At 35.4% G+C, this 25730-nt stretch overlaps 2 protein-coding genes across 2 annotated transcripts; both read left to right on the top strand.

The window, feature by feature from the left end:
• Positions 1 to 8315: 8315 nt before the first annotated feature.
• cxcl18b (chemokine (C-X-C motif) ligand 18b) lies at positions 8316 to 10000 on the top strand. The gene is made up of 4 exons (XM_065295390.2): positions 8316 to 8468; positions 8874 to 8994; positions 9083 to 9181; positions 9492 to 10000. Exons 1-4 carry the CDS (start codon positions 8402 to 8404, stop codon positions 9553 to 9555), a joined length of 351 nt encoding a protein of 116 aa, XP_065151462.1. The 5' UTR covers positions 8316 to 8401; the 3' UTR covers positions 9556 to 10000.
• Positions 10001 to 15264: 5264 nt separating this feature from the next.
• On the top strand, positions 15265 to 17763 carry LOC135786145 (C-X-C motif chemokine 3-like). Its single transcript, XM_065295839.2, has 4 exons — positions 15265 to 15699; positions 16053 to 16173; positions 16266 to 16364; positions 17023 to 17763. The coding sequence occupies exons 1-4, from the start codon at positions 15633 to 15635 to the stop codon at positions 17084 to 17086; spliced, it is 351 nt and encodes a 116-aa protein (XP_065151911.2). The 5' UTR covers positions 15265 to 15632; the 3' UTR covers positions 17087 to 17763.
• Positions 17764 to 25730: the final 7967 nt, after the last annotated feature.

Raw genomic sequence — 25730 nt, forward strand, 5'->3', positions numbered from 1 at the left:
TCATAATTGTGTAAAAGGGTCTACAGGGAATTAGAAAATTATTTAATATTCACCTGTTACTCATACAGTCCTTCTTGGCAAAGAATGGTTATACTACAATTCTAAGCATTTTTCTGGTTTATTATCTGACCCGTTTGCTTTTATAGTTTCCTCCCTTGATTCATGCTTGATTGTTTGGATTGCTTACTTTTGTTTGGACCTCTGCCTGTTCGCTTGACTTTGATTCTGGATTACCTCCTCAATAAACACTGCATTAAACCCTTTGGGGCAGTTTCCTGGACAGGGTTTAGATTAATCCCTGCTCTTAGTTATATTAGAACATTTAAGTAGTTTTACAAACAAACCTTACAAAAAAAAAAAAAAACAATACTGGTGTGCATCTTGAGACATAAGAATATATTTTAAGATACGTCAGTGCAAGATGTTTTTAAATTTAAGCAGCTGCTTAAAGGGATAGTTCGGCCAAAAATGATATTAAACCCATGATTTACTCACCCCCAAGCTGTCCGAGTTGCATATGTCCGTCATTTTTCAGACAAACACATTTTCGGATATTTTAGAAATTGTTTTAAATCTTTCAGTTGATTAAATGTAATGTTAATGTTAAACGGCTCCAGGATGATAAACAAAGGTCTTCTAAGGGTAATCCGCGCGGAGTTGTTGTAGAAATATCCATATTTAAAACTTTATTAACGAAAATAACTACCTCCTGGTAGCGCCGCCATCTTAGACTCCTCTGTATTCAGGAGAGAGTATTAACGTAGTGTACGCACTTTTCTTAGTGACGTATGACAAATTCGGAGGGCGGGTGCACAGAGCAGCAGCAGAGTAGCCTCCGTAGGCTGCGTAAGCTCTCATCCTGAATGCGGACGCGACTAAGATGGCGGCGCTACCGGAAGGTAGTTATTTACGTTAATAAAGTTTTAAATATGGATATTTCTACAACAACACCGCGCGGATTACCCTCAGAAGACCTTTGTTTATCATCCTGGAGCCGTTTGGATTAATTTTGTGAAGGATGGACGCACTTTTTTTTGGACTTGAAGGTCGTGGACCCCGTAACATTACATTTAATCAACTGAAAGATCTAAAACATTTTCTAAAATATCTGAAAATGTGTTTGTCTGAAAAACGATGGACATATGCAACTCGGACAGCTTGGGGGTGAGTAAATCATGGGTTTAATATCATTTTTGGCCGAACTATCCCTTTAAACTTGCATTTTAGTCTGGGACTAGGATAAGCTCTGTCTGGGAAACTGCACCTTTGTGTTACCAGCAGATTGTTAAGTGTATATGATACAATACCAATGCATCCTCACCAAACCAATGCATACTAATAGTGCAAAGCCAGGTCAATGCTTTAATTTTTAGTTGCTCAATGCAATGCAAAGGATTTAAAGCCACTGTGAATAAAATCCCTGACCAGTTACAGTCCTCACTTAACAGTTAAAGCTGAGTAAGACAGCGAAGGTTGAGCTGAATTCTGGGGGAGCATTATTTTATAGCATGGTGAGCCTTAAGTAAATGTTGTATTAAAAATTGTTGATTGTTTTTCTGCAGATATGCATGTAAAGACTAGTGATTGGGACGAGACCGCCTATGCGAAGTCTGAGTCAAGATCGAGTCTTTGAAGGGTCGAGACCGAGTCTGTTGGTTTTCAAATAGATTCGAATCCGAGTCAAGACCGAATCTTTGAGTCTGAGTCGAGACTGAGTCCTTTAGAAGCCGAGAACAAGTTTAGACCAAGACCATAAAATATGTCAGTTTTCATATTCATGATTTAATATCACCCCAGTTAATGATCAACAGTTAGGCCTACAGACTAAACTAGATTGGGAATTGTTTAGATGAGCAGTCTTAACGTTTTATTATAGACTATGCTTTCACTATCTTTACGCATGATCTTCTGATCTTCTTTTCTAGAGATAAATGAACGGCTTTGATGGCACTGGCAGTATCTTTGCATTGCACCATCGGATGTCTTTTTCAAATAATGCCATTCAACATTGCATTGCATTTTATTATTATTGTTATGTGTTGTGTGTTTTTCTTAAATGAACATAAAAAATGTGCTGGCCTTGAGGACTCAGTCTGAAATTACGAGTCCTTCTCCTCTCACTGTGGTTCGAGACCGAGTCAAGGCCGAGTATAGAGTACGAGAAAGCAGAAATCTGTCTCGAGACTGGTCTCGAGTCAGAGACCGGACTCGAGTACTACATCACAAGTAAAGACACTGGATTATAAATTTTTTACTATCTTCATTTGTTAATATAAAATAATTAGTGTTTACCTTCTTAAATAAGCAACAGAAGAAAAGAATTAAGCCCCTAACTTTGCCCCTCATGTAAACAAGGACAGTTAAGTTTCGTTTTCCTCTAAGTGGTCCCTGTTCTCAGATTCAGTGTTCAGGCTTTACTCTATAAAAAAGGAATGTTGTCACTTTGCCAGTTTTACAAAGCTTGCACAACATAATGGATTCAATTCTTGTAATACACATTGCTAATGCACTGTAATTAATAAGAGCTGTCTATATACATAAATAAACCAACACAGTTAACATTTCACTCTGTACTTCTCTTTAAAAACTTGTTTTGCACAATAAATGCATGACATTTTTGCCAAGAGTTCAAAAGTACCACAGAAAAGTTAGATAAGCAAGTTATTTTGCAATAAGCTAAGTTTGGGCTGGTTTGCTTTGCAAAGAACATTTTCTTACACCAAACATGCAGCTGCGAATTAGTATATCAATAACATTGAGAGAGATTAACCGATCAACTGACCTAAATACAAGACATTCAAGTTTTTTTGCACAACTTTCCATTTTGGCTGGAAATCCGTTTTTCCATTTCGCTTTTCTGAATGTTTGTGCAACAGTTTTACTGCAAGGGGATTTCTGTCGAACTCAAAAAAGGGAAGATGGATGAGGTAATCTCTCCATACTGGTGTTAGGCAATTTCCTCCCTCTAATTTTCATCTTATAAATCTTCATTTTATAGTTGCACACGCTTCATATGTGGTATGTCTTATTTTATTTAAAAAATTATATATTTGTAAAAATAAATATAAACATGCACAATTTTTGCAGCCTGAAATCACGAGAAAATTCGTACGTATTTGTCAAGGTGCATGCTGGAAGGAGGCAAAGGAGAATCCAATACGATAAACTTTATCAACAATGACTACGAATAACACCACACTACATGATAAAACAATGAACGATACCGGACAAAGTCAGGAGAACTTATATAATAGAGCTGATGATGGCAATTCCTGGCAGGTGACGATGATTACAAAACCTGCAGTCCATGGGGACATGATGGGAGAAAACTAAGGAAAACTAGGCATGACAGTATTTTACAAGTCGGCTAATTTGCATAAACGTGTACGAAGTAAATCAAACAAAAACGTACAACTGTGGTTTAGAAAAAATATATATAATTAAACCTCAACCCTTACCCCAACCCAATGTCAAAGGGGCAAAAGCAAATTGTACAAAACGCATGCCGTCGTACAAATTAATATGAATTAGCCACCTCGTAAAACATGCATAATGTAAAGTATGCGTGATTGCTTTGGAATTAGTTGGAATTGGTTTGGAATAGCTTCACTTTATCTGCATTTCTATGTGTTGTTTTAATCCATCCTGATTTTAGGAGAATTTGTACATATTTTACAAGTTTTCTAATTTGTATTAAAGGGGACATATCATGAAAATCTGACTTTTTCCATGTTTAAGTGCTATAATTGGGTCCCCAGTGCTTCTATCAACCTAGAAAATGTGATAAAGATCAACCCAGTAACTTAGTTTTGGTAAACCATTCTCTGCAAGCATGTGAAAAAATAGCTCATTGAAATTAGGCTCCCCTTGTGATGTCAGAAGGGGATAATACAGCCCCTAAATCTGCACTATCCAACCACGGCACTGCCATTTAGTGCAGAGATCAGCATTACAAAGGACACACCCATTTTTGCTCACACCTAAGAAGTGGAATTTTTAACATTTTGTAATAAATTATCTATATGATATTTTGAGGTTAAACTTCACATACGTACTCTGAGAACACCAAAGATTGATTTAACATCTTAAAAACGTCTTGTGAAATGTCCCCTTTGATTCCTACAAAGTGAATCGTCATAAAAGAAAACAATGAATGAATGAATGAAACCCCACCCCTACACTGTAAAAAGGTTAAAAATGTATTAACTTAAAAAATTACTTAAATTGGTAACATCTACTTTTTCCTTAGATTTTCTCTTAAAATGTCTCTTAAAAGTTTTCTTTAAGTAAAAAACATAAGCTGACAAAGCTTGAACATTTTTTTTCCAAGTTTTTTCACCTTCAATTTTCTCACTTTAAAGGAAAATTACAATTTCACAAAATTTAATTTAAGTGTTACCAATTGAAAAAGTGTAAGTAGGGGAGAGTGGGGTGATTTGTGCCAGCGGGGAAGTTGTGCCACCCTGTTTCTAGGGAACCGGTCATGTGTCCGAAATTGGTCATGTGTCAACACATTTTTGATGAATTAGCCATTTCACTCATCCTGCAAAAAAAAGAAAGCCTTATTGCATGAGAGGTAAGCACATTTAAGTTAAAAAAAAGTTTTTTGCTTTTCAACATAAAATTTCTATGATCATGTTTTTTTTATTGTTGTGTCTGAACAGTTATAGGCGCAATTTGTAGGAAATTGATATTTAATGTTGTAAAATAAATTTAAATAAACCTTAAATGAGTAATTTTGTATTGAATTTTTCTAGCTTTTATAAAGCATTACAGTTTCTGAGATCAAAATATACTGTTTTACTTCAATAATCCATGACACAATTTACCCCAATGCATTCTCTCCAAAGGCACAACTTACCTTCCACCGGAAAGTGATTGTTCCCAGAGATGCACCACATCCTAAATATATGTTTATATTGTAATTGGAACCAATACTATCTTGGCCTCAGTTTAAAGTCACTTTAAGTAAAAACTGGCACACTCTCCCCTACAGTAGATCCAAATTTCACTTGTAACCTAACCCTTAACCCCAACATCACAGGGCCAAAAGCAAATCATACAAAAACGCAAGCAGTCATAATGAATAAAAATTAGCCACTTTTAAAATACGCATGCCATGAGTTTATCTACATATCTATTTGTTCTTTTAATCCATCCTGATCTTACGAGAATTCGTACATATTTTACGAGTTCAAATGTGGTCGTACAAATAAGCCACCTTGTAAAATATGTATGAATTGCTATGAGCATTGTTTGATCTCAACCTGGTTAAAACCAAGTCAAAACAACTTACTCATCAAGCTTTATCGTCACATGAATGAGTGAGCAATTTTCATTCTGCCTTACAAAAGAAAGTTATGACTATAATGCCATTCTTTGTAGATGATCTTATCCAAAACAACATCTGCATGAATTTCCCCCCAAATCTCCCAAGGGTCTAGCAGCAATAGTCTTAAACTTTAAGTCTGTCACTGGAAAACAATGTAAAAAGTCAAAAACAAATTCTAGACTCATGTGGCGATACATCGGTCTGAGCAGGAATTAAGCTTCCTTAAGCAGGAATGTTATGTATAGGGGCAGTTTCCCGAAAAGGGTTTAAATTAATCCATTACTAGGCCTTAGTTATACATTAAGCTATATTTAAGTGGTTTTACTGTGCATCTAATATATGTTAATATATGTCAGTGCAAGGTGTTTTTAAATGAAGGCAGCTCAAACATGCATTTTAGTCTGGGACTAAGATAATTCTGTCTGGGAAACTGCCCTATAATGGAAACTCAAGTGGATTAACTTTCACGTTCATTGAAAAATAAGCCATAAAGGTCAGTTTCTGCATTTTTGCTGAGATCTTATTATCTGTCTTGACTCGTGATTTAGCAGTCACAGCAGGCACATGTTCTGACACATCAATACACTTCTAAACACGATCTCCTCAACTTAAATCTTGCATCATGTGAAGCTTTGGTAATTCAGACATTACCTACACAATCCAGGGATTCAGGTACTTTCTCACCAGGGAACGCATGCAGGGTGCATGTTCAAACATGTACAGCTTAAATACATTTGTTTATTCAGGCCAAATCTAAATTATATTTTAGGATTAGTCTGAAATATTGCATTTGTTCAACATGATCTCACAAAGTTCTGTGGGATAGTCCCAGAATTTTTTGCTAATTTTTCCGTAGCATTCTCACGGATCTTCGCATTTTTCTGTGGCCCTGCAACGGACTTTCTTTTCCGTGGCATTCTCACGGATTGGTTACTCAACTGCTTTTTTCCTATTTATAAACTATTGTCGCTTCGGTTTAGGGTTAGAGGGTGTTTGAGTCAATATGTCACTTTAAATATTGGTTTATACTATTTTTTCTGATTATTTTTTTTATATTTTCTAAACTTTAAACAGTTGTCGCCTGGCATTGGGGTTAGAGTTGGGTTTGGGTAAGGATCAGGGGGCGTAACTATCGGTAAGCAGGGTAAGCGTTGCTTACGGGCCCGGACCAATCAGGGGCCCGCCCGACTGGAAGAATTTGATTGACAGTCGGCGGGCCCTATCACATATTCGTTGCTATCCGCTGTTCCCAGGCTTTCTCACGGGTTTTCAATAGACAGCCGGATGACGTCAAAGTTCCGCGAGAGCGATTTAAAAGCAAACTCCTCCGTATGGTTTCGCAAATCTCTCTCGCGGTAGTTTGACGTAACCCGGCTATCAATTCTAGCGGCGCATGAAGTCGAACAAGCCATCGCCCAATGAAATCACCTCTAGCGATAGAGCCCAACCAATCACAGCCCAGAGTTTCTGTGCACGTTTGAAATCGGCTGGTTTGTATCTTTTGGTTTCTTAGCACAAACAAGAAACGATAATGCTTTAAATACCCAAACACTACACCAGACACCTAAAGCAAAGCACAAAGTGCAGCAGTAAGTAAACAAATGATTTTGAACAGTATGGATCGATCTTACGTATGTAATGATTGAGCTGTGTTTTGTCTGGAGTTTAGAGCTGCTGTGTGCAACTGAAGCCCGGAAAATGCCTCTACAAATTATAATGTAACGCTATAGCCTATAATGTAAGTAAGCATCTTTTATATGTATTTAGACCTAGGTGTATGTGTGTGTGTAGTCATAGCAATAAGTAACAAAATGTTATAGTGTGCTGTCACCAGCAGTGTTTTTTCATATGTTATGGTGCGCTGTCACCGAAGTTATGTTTTTGTTGTGGTGCGCGTTGGCTATTTCTGATTTTGCCAGTCATCTAATGTCTCTATGATCCTGCCCTGTCCCATTCATTGTAGCCTGCTTGTGGACATTGCGTCATTATGAGTTGTAGTAAAGGGCCCGCCTTGATAATCCTGCTTAGGGGCCCGGTGTTGGCTCGTTACGCTACTGGTAAGGATGTCATTTTATGTAAATCTAACACTAAACCGAAGCGACAATTGTAAGAAAATAGGATGAAACAGTTGAGTAACCAATCCGTGAGAATGCCACGGAAAAGAAAGTCCGTGGTAGAGCCACGGAAAAATGAGCAAAAAATTCTGTGACTATGCCACGGAAATATGCATGATGTAAAATATGCATGATTGCTCTGGAATTAGTTGGAATTGCTTTGGAATAGCCTCATGTTATCTGCATTTGTGTTGTTTTAATCCATCCTGATTTTACTAGAATTCGTATGTATTTTAAAGGGGACATATCATGAAAATCTGACTTTTTCTGTGTTTAAGTGCTATAATTGGGTCCCCACTCCCCAGTGCTTCTATCAACCTAGAAATTGGGATAAAGATCAACCCAGTAACTTAGTTTTGGTAAACCATTCTGTGCAAGCATGTGAAAAAATAGCTCATTGAAATTTGGCTCCCCTTGTGATGTCAGAAGGGGATAATACATGAAATTCGTGAGATAAGGTAGATGTTCCTGTAGCTCCGTTGGTACAGCAATGGGCTTGAATCAGGGAGCACACATTGTATAACACTGAATGCAATGAAAGTCACCTTGGATAAAAGCGTCTGCATAAATGTTTATGAGTAAAACCAGACAGTTTACATAAAATACGACTTTGGGTTTATTGACACAATACTGTTCAGACTGTCTAATTTCACTTTTACCACACATGTAGTTACAGTATGTGTCTGCATTCATTTTTTCTTGCTTTTCTCTGGAACTACATTTTTTTTACTCCTTTTCTCCCACTTTCACTCATTGACTCCCTCCCTCCCAATGAATTTGGAATTTCCGCCGCGGAGAATAATGATTGCTGGGAAATGCCGAGGGGCGGACCTGGGACTCCTCTGGCATATAAAGCAAGGAGTCTCACTCCCTACTTTCACTTTAAGCTTCAAGCTCTGTCTAAAGCCGAGGCAACGACTCGAACTGAAAGTGTTGCAACCTATCGAACATTACCATGGGATTTTTCCTCAAAGCTCTTGTTCTCCTGGTGCTCGCTGTCGTGTGCATTCAGCTAAGTGGAGGTAAGTCAACAATCATAGTTTTAGTGTGGTGTCAGAAATGCAGTTTGACTTAGATGTGTGTACAGCTTTTTAACATTAGTCAACACTGTAAAAGGGTGAAGAGTTGGATCAACTTACAGAGTTACTTCAATTGGTAACACCTAAAGAATTTAAAGTTGAATAAATTTAATTTTTTTAGGTGTTACCAACTTTTTACAGTGTAGTTCTGAAGTTAAGACAACTTGGTTTTGCAAGTCAATTCAACCTATCGACTTGTGATAAGTTGACATAAAAAGTTGAAATTTTACATTGTATTTTTAAACATAACCACTAAATATTTGAAGTTATTTGAACAGTTATTTTTGATGAATCTTCCATCGACTCGTATTATATATTTTTTTATTCTTCTCACCATGTGTTACATAGCTCATCCAATCCGTGACAGATGCTGGTGCCTGAATACTTTGAAGAGAAATGTGCCAAGAGAAAAAATCGAGGAGTTTTCGATTTCTCCGCAAAGAACGCAGTGCGAAAATACTGAGATCATGTAAGTAACACGATATCTTAATGAATTATACCCAAAGCGGTTTTAAATTCTATTTTATCATTAACTTGATATGTTTCAATATTTACAGATTAACACTAAAACCAGAAAATACAGTGACTGAAGTACAGCAGCGTTGTCTGAGTCCAGACACCAAACAAGCTACGAACCTGCAGAATTGCTGGAACAGGTATTGACATTTTTATTGTTTTAAAACCATCATATCTGTAATGGTTTTAATGGTAAACAGCTAATGCTTTATTTAATGTTTTACTTTTTGTCATTTGGAAACAATTAGAATTAGTTTTTGAATTTGCATTTGTAGCATCAAAGTTTATTGTTCTTTACATTATGCAATAGGATGAATTTATGTAGACAACAATAAAAACAATATTTAGCTGGATTTTCACAGCCAGAGTCACATATAGTCTATAAAGCTTTAAATAAGTGCAGATCTGTAATATAAATATTAAAATGTTCACTCTTTTTTCAACTTGCAGGGTGAATGCAAACAGCACCAGGGATGTGGTTAAGATCTCCGAGTGTTTCCCAAATCAGAAATGAAAGGGAAATCTGGAAATTTCAGAAATCTTGCACATGGAATTCCATCCCGTCACATGGCCAGCTTGCACTGCACCATACTGGGATTAAAGGGTTTGGCCTTGTGCAGCTGATGGGAAATCACGGGAGAGCTGAAGACACCTGGAACAGGGCCAGTGACTGTCAGACGCAGATGTTTTCGTAGGATTCACTGTTTAAACCAAGCACTACCGAATGGGTCCCAATGCATTTAAATGAACTTATTAGTATTTAAGTATTAATTAACTTATTTTTTGTACACTGTGTGGAGATATTCATATGTCAATTTAACTGTTTGTGTGTCTGTTTATTGTGTTAAATAAATATATTTCATTAAGATGTTACATTAAAGACATTTCAAGTTATCTAACAAAACTTGCATTACTTTTTGTATTGTTTTGTACTGTTTGTAATAAAATTCATAAAATGATGTACAACATTTTCCTCTTTTTTTTTTTTAAGAAAATATGTGTATATACAGTACTGTGCAAAAGTCTTGACCATCACCACCAGACTTGTTGTTTTTTGTAGAACATGTCTTTATTAGGATTTTACCAAATTTAAAAACAAAACAAAACAAAACAAAAAAAAACTTTCCCCAGGCAGGATTAAAATATACAATAAATAAAAATAAATAAATCACATCTTGCATTCTATAATTTCACACATCCAAGGCTTCTTCAATATCTCAATTTTTAGACTTGTTGTTTTAGAAGTTTTAATGTCCATCCATTTTTATTTTCATTCTATTTTATTAAAATACAAACAGAAAACACAGGGGAAAAAAATTATTTCTTGACACTAAACACATACTGTAAAAAAATTCCGTAGAAATTTGCAGCTGGGTTGCCGGTAACTTACCGTAAATTTAAATGTATGTTACTTACTGGCAACATTTTGTTCAAAGTTAAATGAACATTAAACATTTACAAGTCTTTGTCTTTACAGAATAAAACTAGAAAGACAGCATCAAGCTAAACATTCTGGGAAACAAAATCTGAAGCAAAAAACTGAAAAAGGTTTATGATGATTTCTGGTTCCTAGAATGCTTTGCATGAGGCTGATATTGTATAGTTTTATTCTGTAAAGATAAAGACTTGTTAATATTTAAAATTTATTTAACTTTAAACAAACTCTTGCCAGTAAATAACATACATTTTAATTTACGGTAACTTACCGGAGACCCAGCTGCAATACCATTGTAATTTCTACTGATTTTTTTTACAGTGCATGAGTGGACTGTAAAAAAATTCCGTAGAAATTGCAGCTGGGTTGCCGGTAATTTACCGTAGATTTAAATTTATGTTTTTAACTGGCAACATTTTGTTCAAAGTTAAATGAACATTAAACATTTACAAGTCTTTGTCTTTACAGAATAAAACTAGAAAGACAGCATCAAGCTAAACATTCTGGGAAACAAAATCTGAAGCAAAAAACTGAAAAAGGTTTATGATGATTTCTGGTTCCTAGAATGCTTTGCATGAGGCTGATATTGTATAGTTTTATTCTGTAAAGATAAAGACTTGTTAATATTTAAAATTTATTTAACTTTAAACAAACTCTTGCCAGTAAATAACATACATTTTAATTTACGGTAACTTACCGGAGACCCAGCTGCAATACCATTGTAATTTCTACTGATTTTTTTTACAGTGCATGAGTGGACTGTAAAAAAATTCCGTAGAAATTGCAGCTGAGTTGCCGGTAATTTACCGTAGATTTAAATTTATGTTTTTAACTGGCAACATTTTGTTCAAAGTTAAATGAACATTAAACATTTACAAGTATTTGTCTTTACAGAATAAAACTAGAAAGACAGCATCAAGCTAAACATTCTGGGAAACAAAATCTGAAGCAAAAAACTGAAAAAGGTTGATGATGATTTCTGGTTCCCAGAATGCTTTGCATGAGGCTGTTATTGTATAGTTTTATTCTGTAAAGATAAAGACTTGTTAAGATTTAAAATTTATTCAACTTTAAACAAACTCTTGCCAGTAAATAACATACATTTTAATTAACGGTAACTTACCGGAGACCCAGCTGCAATACCATTGTAATTTCTACTGATTTTTTTTACAGTGCATGAGTGCACTGTAAAAAAATTCCGTAGAAATTGCAGCTGGGTTGCCGGTAATTTACCGTAGATTTAAATTTATGTTTTTAACTGGCAACATTTTGTTCAAAGTTAAATGAACATTAAACATTAACAAGTCTTTGTCTTTACAGAATAAAACTAGAAAAACAGCATCAAGCTAAACATTCTGGGAAACAAAATCTGAAGCAAAAAACTGAAAAAGGTTGATGATGATTTCTGGTTCCTAGAATGCTTTGCATGAGGCTGTTATTGTATAGATTTATTCTGTAAAGATAAAGACTTGTTAATATTTAAAATTTATTTAACTTTCAACAAACTCTTGCCAGTAAATAACATACATTTTAATTTACGGTAACTTACCGGAAACCCAGCTGCAATAGCATTGTAATTTCTACTGATTTTTTTTACAGTGCATGAGTGAGCATTTTTGTGCAGAATGAAGTAAAAAAAGTAATTTCTTTAAAATTTAGAAATAAGGATTTAAAGGACAAGTTCGGTATTTTAGACTTAAAGCCCTGTTTTCAGATTGTTTATGGTCAAATAGAATGGTTTTGACTGAAATTTCGACATTTTCGGCTGCCCTGAGAATTTTCGCTTGTTTGTGTTTCAGCTCAGACCTCTACAATGGCTTTATAGGTGCACTGGAACAATCCTTCCTAAAATGCATTAAACTTTCGTTTACAAAGACGAGAAACTCACCGAGTGGTCAGGGGTGTTCACTGATATGCTCACACAAAAATCGCGTTAAAAGATGCTTTCCAACAGCTGTTTTAGCATTCGTTGTTAACTTGTGGACCTATTTCCCCAAACGCCTCACACCCGTACATTCTTCCGCTTAGAGCTTGAATAATAAACACTCCAGCCCAGGAGGTGGCGCTAATCCGCCTTTGCCAATTGCAAGAATAGAAACAAAGTTCCCGGCGCGGAGTAATACCATACCTCACAGGACGTCTAATACAGTCAATGGAGTTGGTAAAAACTACGATAAAACCTGTTGGAATGCGTCTTTTGGAGCGATTTTTGTGTGAGCATACCAGTGAACACCCCTGACCACTCGGTGAGTTTCACGTCTTTGTAAACGAAAGTTTAATGCATTTTAGGAAGGATTGTTCCAGTGCACCTATAAAGCCATTGTAGAGGTCTGAGCTGAAACACAAACAAGCGAAAATTCTCAGGGCAGCCGAAAATGTCGAAATTTCAGTCAAAACCATTCTATTTGACCATAAACAATCTGAAAACAGGGCTTTAAGTCTAAAATACCGAACTTGTCCTTTAATTTCATTCATGTTTAAGAGATCCTGCAGTTTCCTGCTATTGCTCAAGTGGAAAGGGAGTTTACCCTAAAAACTTGACACATCAGTTTACATTCATACAGTTTTTAATACTACAGTATATACACATTTCCTGTATTTTCTGGTTGTATTCTATTAAAGAGACTGAGAAACAATTATATATGATCACTTTAACATAGCAAAAACAACAAATATAATTGTGGCATAGTGGCCTAAGACTTTTGCACAATACTGTATATTTTACTATGTTTTATATAATGAACTATTAAATAAGTAGTAAAAAAAAGAAAGATGAGAAAATATGGAGAAAGTAATTCTGTTACAAAGATCCTTGAAGCGATAGTTCAGCAAAAAATGTAAATGACCCCATGATTTACTCACCCTCAAGCCATCGGAGATACATCTGTTCATCGTCTTTCAGACAAACACAATGTTAGCTATTTTAGGGAATGTCCTGGATCTTCCAAGTTTTATACAGTATTAGTAGAAAACATAGATCACGACTTTAAAGCAAAAAAGTTGTGTTATAGTCGGAAAGTTGTGTTATAGTCACCAAAAGTGTAATTCATTTTTTCGTGTCCATGGCACAAAATGCAACTTTCCTATTTTTGAATCATTGTTGCTTGGGGTTAGATTTGGGGTTTGGGTTACGATGTACTTTTTATGTATTGGTTTCTACATGTTTTTCTTCCGCTTTTAAAACTATTCCTGGAGTCGGGGTTAGAGTTGGGGTTTGGGTTAGCAGAAAGTGATTCTAACCTCAACCCCAAGCGACAATGGAAAAAAAATAGGAAAAAACTATGAGAAAACAATACATAAAATGAAATGAAATAGAAAGTCGTGCAATGGACACGAAACACTATTTATAGAAATTTGTGCGAGTAACATGAAAAAGACATGCATATTTAAGGCACGAAAAAAGTTGAATTCTGTGCCATGGACACAAATAAATTAATTAAATTTTGCTTGACAATAACACGACTTTCTTCAAAGAAGTATACAAATGGTTCCAGGGGGTTAAATAAAGGCCTTCTGAGTGTAATCTATGTGATTTTATAAGAAAAATATCCATATTTAAAACTTTATAAACAACAATAATTACCTGCCTATCAACCAATGCCAATCAAGGACAGAAATAGAAAACTAAAGCACTTTTTCACGCTTATATTTCTGTTAACATTCATATTACAATTAATATCATAATACAAATTCCTGTGTTTGTGGTCATTTGCTTAGGGGGCTAAGCCCCTCACCTGGCCGTACCAACACCCCTGTCCATGGACTTGACGTCTGCGACTACGTTCACTGAAATAACTCAAATTGTATTAGTCTGAAAGATGATGAATATATGTATCTTGGATGGCTTGAGAGTGAGTAAATCATGAGTAATTTTCATTTTTGCTACTATTTGAATTTAGACCTATTGAAGGGTTACACGAGCCCCACCTTCTGGTCATCTACAACAGTGGTTCTCAAACTGTTCCGGAGTGCTGCTCTCACTTTTGTACCCCTTCTCCCCCCCACAAAAAAATATTTGGACATTATTACAAAATGTAAAATATGAATTAAACAAAACATATTAAATTATACAATGTAGTTCTGTTGGTTAGTAGCCTTATTTTTCTGAGGGTTAATTACACAGAATTTATAATAAATAAAAAAATCATAAAACTGGGGCTCCCTGGCCAATCTCACGGCCCTCAGTTTGAGAACCACTGATCTATAATACATAAAAAATGTAAAGTTGTATCATATCTGTATCATATACAGCGTTCTTGGCTCTTATTTCAAACCAATAATGTCATACTTCTTAGCAATAAACTGCTAAACATGATCTTCTCTGCTTAAATCTTGCATCATGAGCTTGGTAATTCAAACCTGTTGTATAGCAATCCAGGAAAACAGTTACTTTCTCATCAGGGAACGCATGCAGGCTACATGTTTTCACAGCCTACAGTGTAAAAAAATATTTTTTGCACTTACATTTTTAAGTTTCATCAACAAGGATTTACAAGTTATTTAAATCTTGACAAATGATAAGTTTCTGTAACTCAGTGGTTCTCAAACTGGGGGCCTTGAGAATGTGCCAGGGGGCCCCAACACTTTATAAAATACATTAATTTATCATTAATTCTGTGTAATTAAACTTTAGAAAAATAAAGGCTACCAACCAACAGCACCACATTGTATAATTGAATATGTTTTGTTTAATTAAAATTTTAATTTTTGGAATGTTTTATGTCATGAATTTTCTTTTGGGGGGCACCATACACAAGGGGGGCCAAATGCCAAAAAAGTTTGAGAACCACTGCTGTAACTTATTAAATCAAGTTGAATTTGCTTTACTTATCTCTTTATACTATAACTTTATTTTTTACGTTACAGCCACTCATCCCTGGCCAATAAGTTGAAATGACTTGTAATTCCAAGTTGATTAAACTTGAAAATGTAATTGCAACACAGATTCTTTTGGGAAATTCCGTTGCAGAGAAATACTGGATTGTTGGGAAATACCGAGGGGGGATTGGGAATTCCTCTAGCTAGCTCTAGGATATAAAGCATGGAGTCTCATTCACTACTTTCACTTTAAGCTCCAAGCTCTCTCTAAAGCCGAGACAACAACCTAAGGTGAAAGTCCTGCATTGCAACCTATTGATTTCACTTGGACATTTACTATGGGATTTTTCCTCAAAGCACTCGTTCTCCTGCAGCTCGCTGTTGTGTGCATTCAGCTCAGTGGAGGTAAGTCAACAATGAAAGTTTTACTGTGGTGTCATAAAAACACACTTTGACTTTGTTAACTGCTGTTGCCAGGTACTAAGATGTGTGTACAGCTTTTTAAACATTATACACTGTAAAAAAAATAAACAACTTGGTTTTAAAAGTCAATTCAACCTACTATTTAAAGTTTTGACTTGTGAAAAAACAAATTAAAACGGTTAACTTAATTTTTTAAGTTAAAGTAACATAAAAATATATGTTGATTTAAAATTATATTATTTTAAACATGTTCTGTCACAGTGTTACATTTATTATTGATAAATCTTCTATCGCCTCATATTATATACATTTTTCTCTTTCTTACCTTGCGATAGGTCAACCAATATATGACAGATGCTGGTGCCTGAATACTTTGAAAAGAAATGTGCCAAGAGAAAAAATCATGGAGTTTTCCATTTCCCCGCCAAGAAAGCAATGCAAAAATACTGAGATCATGTAAGTAACACAATAAACGTCATCATGAACTATACTCAAAGCTGTTTTATATTCTATTTTATCATTAACTTGATTTGTTTCAATATTTACAGATTAACACTAAAACCAGAAAATACCAAGTCTGAAGGACAGCAGCGTTGTCTGAGTCCAGAAACAATACAAGCTTCTAACCTGCAGAAGTGCTGGAACAGGTACTGACATTTTTAATCATTTACGAATTATTATTAGCTTATTCTAATACACAAATATCTATTATTGTACCTTTTTAAAAGGTACCGTCCCAGTGATAGTTTTGTACCCTTGAGAGTGTGCATAAAAGAAATCTGTAATGGTTTTAATGTTAAAAAGCTAATGTTTTATTATTTGTAATTTGTTTATTTTACTTTTTTCAACTCATTGTTGAACTTCATTTTTAAGTCTAATTAACTTGAATTTACAATTCATTTCAACTTTCTTGACTAGTGAGGACTGGAGTTGCTATAAATTATAAAAAATAAGTTAAATTAGCATAAGTTAATTCAATTTTATTTTTTATAGCAATTCCCAAGAAAGCTGAATGTAAATTCAAGTTGATTAAACTTAAAAATATAAAGTGCAACAAGAAATTTGTACAGTGTATTTGTTATATCCAAGCTAAAGATTTTGATTCATCTTTGACATGATCTTACTCAGTCAATATTAAAGATATCAAGGTTATATTTTCACAGAATATTCTTTACATTATGTGTTAGGATGAATTTATGTAAACAACAGTAAATCAGACAAAAAATCTTTTTCACAGCCAGGGTCACATATATGAAGCTGTAATATAAATATTAATGTTTGCTCTCTTTTTGGTCAACTTTGCAGGGTAAATGCAAACAGCACCAGGGATGTGGTTAAGATCTCTGAGTGTTTCCCAAACCATAAATGAAAGTACGGAGGGGGAAAGCTGGAAATTCCAGAAATCTTGCACATGGAATTCCATCCCGTCACATGGCCTGCTGCACTCCACCATCCTGGGAATAAAGGGGTTGGCCGTTGTGCAGATGATGAGAAATCACGGGAGAGCTGAAGACACCTGGAACACAGCCAGAGACTGTCAGACGCAGATGTTTCATTGCTGTTTAAGCCAAGCACTACCAATACAGAATACCAAGCAGTATTTAAATGAACTCATTAGTATTTATTTAAGTATTTAACTTATTTAACAATCTCAGAATAATGAAAGGAACAAGAAGGTAAAAAAGTTGTCACTGGGGCAGCAACCTTTCAAAAAGTACACTACCTAAAATAGTATTGCATATATATATATATATATATATATATATATATATATATATATATATATTTTTTTTTATATATATATATATATATATATATATATATATATATATATGCAGTGACAACTTTTGTAACTTTTTTTCTGAGAGTATATGCACACTGTGTAGATGTCGTACTGTACAGTATGTCACTTGAAGGAACTATTTGTGTGTGATCTGTGTATGTTAAATTAATACAATTTATGTTACATAAAAGACATTTTCAAGTTACTTAAAAAAACTGTTATTACCTTTTGTAGTTTTGTACTTTTTCGATTTTGTAATAAAGTTTTTAAAATGATGTCAAAGTCAAACCTGTTTATGTTTTCCTCTTTATTAAAAAAAATGTGTGTATATGTTTAATATTATTATAAGAAACTATTAAATTAGGAGTAAAAAAAGAGAGAAAATATGATGAAAGTAGTGATTCTGTCACAAACAGGCCCGGTACTAGGCTTGCTGGACTGGGGGGGCAGTCAGGATTTTTGGGTGGGCAGCCATTTCTCGACTAAAATGATTCATACACTAAAATTATGGATGTTTCAATCCAATATTACTTTGCATGTCTTATAATAAAAGGCAATTTATATGTCATTTTGCACGTTCACATTTTAAAAGTACATGCAATTAGATTAATGATTTATAATGTTATAATGATTACACTAGTTTGACACATTTAGTCACAGTTAATGAAATCAGGCAAGCAGGTGATATAAATATAAAGCTGTACATATAGCTTTATTTTATTAATGTTTACACTGCATTTAATCTATTATTTTACTTATAGATAAATTAAAGCCATTCTTATACCTACCCTACCCAACATATGCCTTTCTTCTAAATAAACACTAAATAAACTTTATTTCCACTTCTCAAACATTTTCTTCATGTAAAATAATGTATTTTCAATGTGATAAGCTGTATTGTCATTAATTCCTGACCCTATCATTGCTGCTGCAGCAACCTCAAATATCACAACAAAGCACAATGCTTTAAATGATATATTGTTGCATCATGTCAAATTCGTCAAAGGTTATCCTGTTTGCCTATAACAGCACCAGACAAAAGCACAAGCCCTAAAATACTGTAAGTGTGATTTGTGACGAGACCAAAGATAAATCACACTGCTTTGTTTGTAACACAGCAAATTAGATATTATAATACAACGCAACATTATAAAATACAACGTTTTACCTTACGATGACCTTGCGGAGTGAAAGCTCCTCCTGAACTTAAAAGTCTGTAGATTTTTGCGTGTGAAGTTTTTCTCAAATGCGAGCTGAATGAGCTGATGAATGACGATGACAAAACCGCTAAAATTTGAATTTAAAACTGCACGCGATGCTCAGCTGTTACAATACTGTATATTTTCTGTATAACCATCTTATATCATTTATATCTACTATATAGTATGCCACAACCAAACTGCATATTCTAATTTTAATAAACAGAACTACGTCTAAAACAAACACATTAAATGCTGCTGGAGACTTGCCATTGGCTGTTGTATTTGCATGAATAAATAATGAGGTGAGTCTAAGAAAGGATAAGGGGCTATTTTGGGCATGTTTTACTATAAAAAAGTTTTAATTTAATATGTGTTGGGTTATTACGTTTATGTAATACTAAATTGCATTGTTTTTGATATATATTTTAAAGATGCGTTTTTTTTTTAGTTACCGTCATAGAGAACAGTAGTGCTTTTCCTGTGACTTAAATACTGCTGGAAAGGCCACCAAGGTTTGAATAAGCTAATCAGACGTTAGTGGGCGGGAGCTGTAAACGCTAGCGCTTGCCTAAAGAAGGCGTTTTTTGTGTAAAGAGACTCCGTTATTTTAAGGTTGGCTGGACATTTTTGGGGGGGCACAAGGAAAATCTGGGGGGGCAATGCCCCCCCCAGCCCCCCTGTAGACCCGGCCCTGGTCACAAATATCTTTTTTGCATTTAGACCTCTTTAGATGTTACATGAGCCCCACCTTCTGGTCATCTATAATACATACAATATTTTGTAAATTTTTTGTAAAATCACCTCTGTCTGTCTGTATCATATACAGCTTTACCCTCTTTATTTGGCTCTTATTTTAACCAATAATATCATACTTTTATTTATTACATACACTGTCACTGCAATACTGCCTAGTACACTTAAAAATAAATGTGCTACAAAGACTTCTTCAAAAAAAATGCCATTTAGTCAAAGCTTCTTAAAAATGTCTTTCTGACCTTGTTATACACTGTAAAAAATACTTTGCTGCCTTAAAATTTTTTCTTGAATCAACTCGGATTTACAAGTCATTTCAACTTACTATTATTTATCTTGACTAGAGATGAGTTGTTATAACTACAGGTGAGTTGTTATAACTTATAAAATTAAGTTGACTTTTCTCAACTATATTTTATAAGTTGTGACAACTCATCTCTGTTGACATGACTTGTAAATCTGAGTTGATTTAACAAAAAATTTTAAGGCAGCAAAGTATTTTTTACAGTGTAGACTAAAGAATCTTAATCAACTGCAAATAACGTTTTATTAAACCAAAAGATTCTGTGCTGGGCTCTGGCTAGAAGGGATACAGCTACGGCCTAATTCCCATGAAATGTTGGGTTTAGGGTTTGAGAGTAGGATTAGGATGAAAACAGCACTCATCTGACAAGATTTCACGAGATTTTGACCAAAACTGTATCTCTTATAGCCACAATGCTCACGATTGTGTAAGGGGCGGTTTAATCCCCTTCTGACATCACAAGGGGAGCCAAATTTCAATGACCCATTTTTACAGGCTTTCGGAAAACGGTTTACCAAAAATAAGTTACTAGATTGATCTTTTTCACATTTTCTAAGCACTGCGGACCCAATTATAAAACTTAAACATGAAAAAAGTCAGATTTTTATGATATGTCCCCTTTAAAGGTTCTTTATGGAACCATACAGCCAAATAATGTTCCTCTGTGGCATCATGCAGCACCTTTATTGCATGGAGCACAGAGAGAGTTGACCAAGGAGGACACGAGTGTGTTTGTGTCCTCTCTGGGGAAATCAAAGCTTTTCTATGGGTTTAACTAAGAAGAAGTGGAGAGAGGAATAGATCCTCTATAAATTTCTGTACTGTCAGTCCAACAGATGCTTTGTCATTTTTAAAACTCTCTCTCTTTCTCTCTCTCTTCTATAGATTTTATTTCCATTAGGCTAAATATAGCTTATTTTTTTCTTCCGATTTTGAAGTGAAATATGCAGACATCTTTTTGACAGGTTGCGTGAGATTCACCCGTATGTGGGAGGAGAAATTACAGTAAAAAGTGCCACAACATATCAAAGCTATCCTGCATGAGCTCAACACTCGGCATGGTACTTGATTTATTTTTAAACAACTCTCTCTTTAATACAATCTCAAGGCTTACTAAAGCTTCCACACACAAGGAGTTTTCATGCTTAGGTGCAAGGTCTATCGACCAGAGTGTCTTTTTGGGTTTCCTACTGTCTGTGTAATGAAAGATCTGTTTTGTAGCCTTCTAGTATTTTTTCAAAATATACAGAAATTGCTACAAAGGTGCATCGTGACTCAGTTCAATTTTTCAAAAGGGTAATCTGTAATTCCCTACAATGGATTTCTTTTGGCAGTACACAAAATCATTTGCCAAAAAGTAATAGCACTTCTGAAAACACCATTAGGGACAGGTTTTGTATTTTTACTAACCAGTTTTATGAAATTCAATGCTTGTAATGTGCCAGATGCACTCACAGTGTGCAGGGACAATCAACAGGAAGCATTCTGGGTCAACCAACTTCTATATGCTCCAGTGACTGGACCAGCCCTAGGGTTTAATTCTGCAACCTTTATGATGCCAGGCTTGATGTTTAGTTCCCACCAACACCATCCCAGCATATATAAGACAACATCACAACATAGTGTCTGTTGTTATAGTGTTCTGCCCTTTGTGCAAGCAACATACCAAAATGTAAGCATTGCATCAGTATGGTTTTATTATTTGGGACCCTGGACCACAAAACAAGTCATAAGTAGCACATTATTTATAGCAATAGCCAACAATACATTGTGTGGGTCAAAATTATTGATTTTTAAAATGGCAAAAATCATTAGGATATTAATTAAAGATCATGCTCCATGCAGATACTTTTTGTAAATTTACTGTAAATATATTAGAACTTTATTTATAATTGTTAAAGGGATAGTTCACCCAAAAATGAAAATAATGTCATGTCGTTCCAAACTCGTAAGATCTTCGGGAACACAGTTTAAGATGTTTTATATTTAGTCTGAGAGCTTGTTGACCCTTCATTAAAAATCTACGTACGGTATACTGTCCATGTCCAGAAGGGTAATAAAAACATCATCAAAGTAGTTCATGTGACATCAGTGGGTCAGTAAGAATGTGTTGAAGCATCGAAAATACATGTTGGTCCAAAAATAACAAAACTAACGACTTTATTCAGCATTGTCTAATCTTCCACGTCTGTTGTTGTGAAGCGCATGCGCGAGACTTAAGTCACGGGACTGCAGTGACGCGGATGACATGTTATCCTCAGACATGTTTGCAAAGTTTTTTTTTTTCAAACTTACAGCGTGCGTCTCCCTCAGACTGTAAACAAACAAAAAAATAAAACAGGTGGGGCGCGCCAGATAACACGTCAGTCATGTCACTGCAGTCATGTGACTTTAGTCTCGCGCATGCGCTACACAACAACAGACGCGGAAGAGAAAAAAATGCTGAATAAAGTCGTAATTTTTGTTATTTTTGGACCAAAATGTATTTTGATGCTTCAACACATTCTAACTGACCCACTGATGTCACATGGACTACTTTGATGATGTTTTTATTACCTTTCTGGACATGGACAGTATACCGTATGTATTTTCAATGAAGGGTCAAAAAGCTCTCAGACTAAATATAAAACATCTTAAACTGTGTCCTGAAGATGAACGGAGGTCTTACGAGTTTGGAACGACATGAGGGTGAGTCATTAATGACATTATTTTCATTTTTGGGTGAACTATCTTGCTTAGGACTTCATTTGGACAACTTTAAAGACAATATTTCCTTAATATATTTTCAAATAATATAAAAATCTCAATTAAATTTTTTTTACCTTAGTCTGCCCCAGTTGGTCAACCTAAAAAGATTTAGTCTTTTATGAAATGAACGAAGACGTCACATTAAAGTTAATTCTCAAAGTATGTATCCCCATTCTCCCTTGTGATAATATATGCAGCACTTTCCCCACAATTTTTAACAAAGGTGGAAATATTAAAACATTAATTTCCTGACAACAATCTGGAATTTTTTGTGACATTGTTTTTGACACCATAGTTTGGTGCTTTGAACTATAAAGAGATTCGCTGTGTATATCTCTCCAACTCTGACACACAAATACACGATTCAGAAACGCTTCATACTGTTTGTTTGATTTGATTTTTTGCAAGATAATATTTTATTTATAATGGTGGTGTACAACTCACTTGCTGTTGATGCAAATGTCAGAACAAAAGAAACTGTGGTAAAACGTCCATGTTTATGCAATATTCATTTGTCGCGGTTCAAAGGATGCTCGGATCGCTGGTAGGTGTCAGGGTGGGGATAAATGCTGGACTTCAGTTAAAACAGCTTATGACAAGGCTACAAAGAAAAGCAGTGCTGAAAACCACGCAACATCAATCAAATAGTTAGATCTCAGTAACTCTTCTCTCTGTTTTATGTTACTTTGAAAGACTTTGTTTTTATCATTTCGACTATTTTTCTTGGTTTTAGGCGCCATGTGATGTCCTGTCTTCCCAGTCACACTGCCTTTGGATTCCCATCACTATTTTGATGCCAAAAACTGGCGAGGTTGAATTGGGCAAAATTCAATAAAAGCCAATTTGTGTGAGCCTGAGGCATTTCTTTGATGTCTTATGGTGTAGCGTATAAAAATCTATTGTGATTATCCAATAACATTTAGCGTGTAATATCCGTAATTTGCCTAAAGAGGGCAGCAAAGGCATCTTAAAAACATCCTCCTCCTGCATCACTACGCTGAACAATTCAGCTCTCACCCGTGCGCCCACTGTAAAGGATTGGCAGGTCTGCTGAACTGAATCCATTAACCTTTTATTCTGGTTCTCTCCAAAAATGCACAGGTGACCAACCCCCCGCTGTACCACAAAGGGAGTTGTGTCGAGGGGTCACAGGAAGCAAATGCAGGACCGCCCCCCCATTTGTCCCTATCTAAGATGTGTCATTTCGAATCAGACTCTTAGTTATTCACAAGCCCACTCAGAGCTTTAAGCGCCTCACCCTGCAAACTGTTGCGTGTGACCCTTAAACTGATATCTCAGCACCGGACAGGCGACAAATTGTATGAAAGTTTAGAGCGCGGTGGCAATGATGTGGCGGAGAGTCCTCTGATAGCTTTTCAACATGTGAGAGTGAGTTTTAGGGATGATTTGTGTCAAAGCAGACAAATGTTGTGCGCATATTGTGAAAATATGTTATTGGTACATAACTGATAACGGGTCTGTCAACGCAAGACAAGGCCGATTTACCGTATACTAGAGAGAAAGTTCAACTAATGTGACCCTAGACCACAAAACCAGTCATGAGAAGCACAGGTATATTTATAGCAATAGCCAACTATATATTGCATGTGAATATAGACGGTTTCAGCAGTAACAACACAAAAAAATGGCTTTCGTGGAACAAACGAGTAGTAGATTCCCTTAGTCATAGCCAAATTGTATAAAAATCAACACTGAGCTTACGTTGCTGTGTAAAATGTGTACTATGTAATTTATACAATGTTAACTACAGACCACCCTTCATATATTTGTTTCAAAGTTCAGTTTAGCCACTAGCCAGACCATTAAACACACAGAGACCGGAAGTTTAGTTCGAACTTGTAACCACGACAACGCACATGCGTCCACTGAAACCATATAAATGTATTTATGATTAGTCATATGTATTGCTAAGGACTTCATTTGTACAAATTAAAAGGCGATTTTCTCTCAATATTTTTATAATTTTTTGTACCCTCAGATTCAAGTTTTTCAAATAGTTGCATCTCGACCGAATATTGTCCTATCCTAACAAACCATACATCAATGGAAAGCTTATTTATTCAGTTATAAATAAGAAAGTCCTCATGACTGGTTCTGTGGTCCATGTTAATAATAATTAAATAAATAAATCCTGTATAGCTGGAGTGGTAGAGCAATGCATTTGCAGCGCAAAAGGTCATGGGTTTTAACCCAGGGAACACCTTGTATACCTTGTAATGCACTGAATGTTGGTTTTGATAAAAGCAATTGCCAAATGCATATACAGTGGTGTGAAAAAGTATTTTTTCGTGCCCATTTGTCATACTATAATGTTTCAGATCATTTCAGAACAAATTTAAATATTAGTAAAAGATAACACAACCTGCAGTTTTTAAATGAAGGTTTTTATTATTAAGGAAAAACAAAATCCAAAACTGCATGTCCCTGTGTAAAAAACTGTAAACTGGTTAGGGCACCCATAGCAGCAACAACTGCAATCAAGCTTTTAAAATAACTTGCAAGAAGTCTGCAACTCAACAAAATTGTTGTAATTCAGACACATTGGATGGTTTTCGAGCCTGAACCGCCTTTTTAAGGTCATGCCAGAGCATCTGAATAGGATTGAGATCAGGACTTTGACTAGGCCACTCCAAAGTCTTCATTTTGTTTTTCTTCAGCCATTCAGAAGTGGACTTGCTGGTGTGTTTTGGATCATTGTCCTGCTGTAGTACCCAAGTTCGCTTCAGCAAGTCTTCCTGGTCCTAAAGCAGCAAAACAGCCCCAGTATGATGTTCTTTTTCTAAAATGCTGTGTTACTTTTACACCATACTTAATCCAGCACACACCTTCCAAAAAGTTCAACTTTTGTCTTGTCAGTTCACAGAGTATTTTCCCAAAAGTCTTGGGGATCATTAAGATGTTTTCTTAAGCTGAGGCGAGCCTTTATGTTCTTTTTCTCCGCAGCATTTTTTGTTTTGGACCTCTGCCATCCAGGCCATTTTTGCCCAGTCTCTGTCTTATGGTGGAGTCATGAACACTGACCTTACAGTAACTGAGCCCTGCAGTCCTTTGGATGTTGTTGTGGGGTGTTTTGTGACCTCTTGGATAAGTCGTCGCTGCGCTCTTGGGGTAATTTTGGTCAGCTGGCCACTTCTGGGAAAGTTCACAGCCATTCCATGTTTTCGGCATTTGTGGATAATTGCTCTCACTGTGGTTTGCTGGA

Source organism: Paramisgurnus dabryanus, chromosome 4 (genome assembly GCF_030506205.2).
Source record: "Paramisgurnus dabryanus chromosome 4, PD_genome_1.1, whole genome shotgun sequence".
Classification (NCBI taxonomy): Eukaryota; Metazoa; Chordata; class Actinopteri; order Cypriniformes; family Cobitidae; genus Paramisgurnus; species Paramisgurnus dabryanus.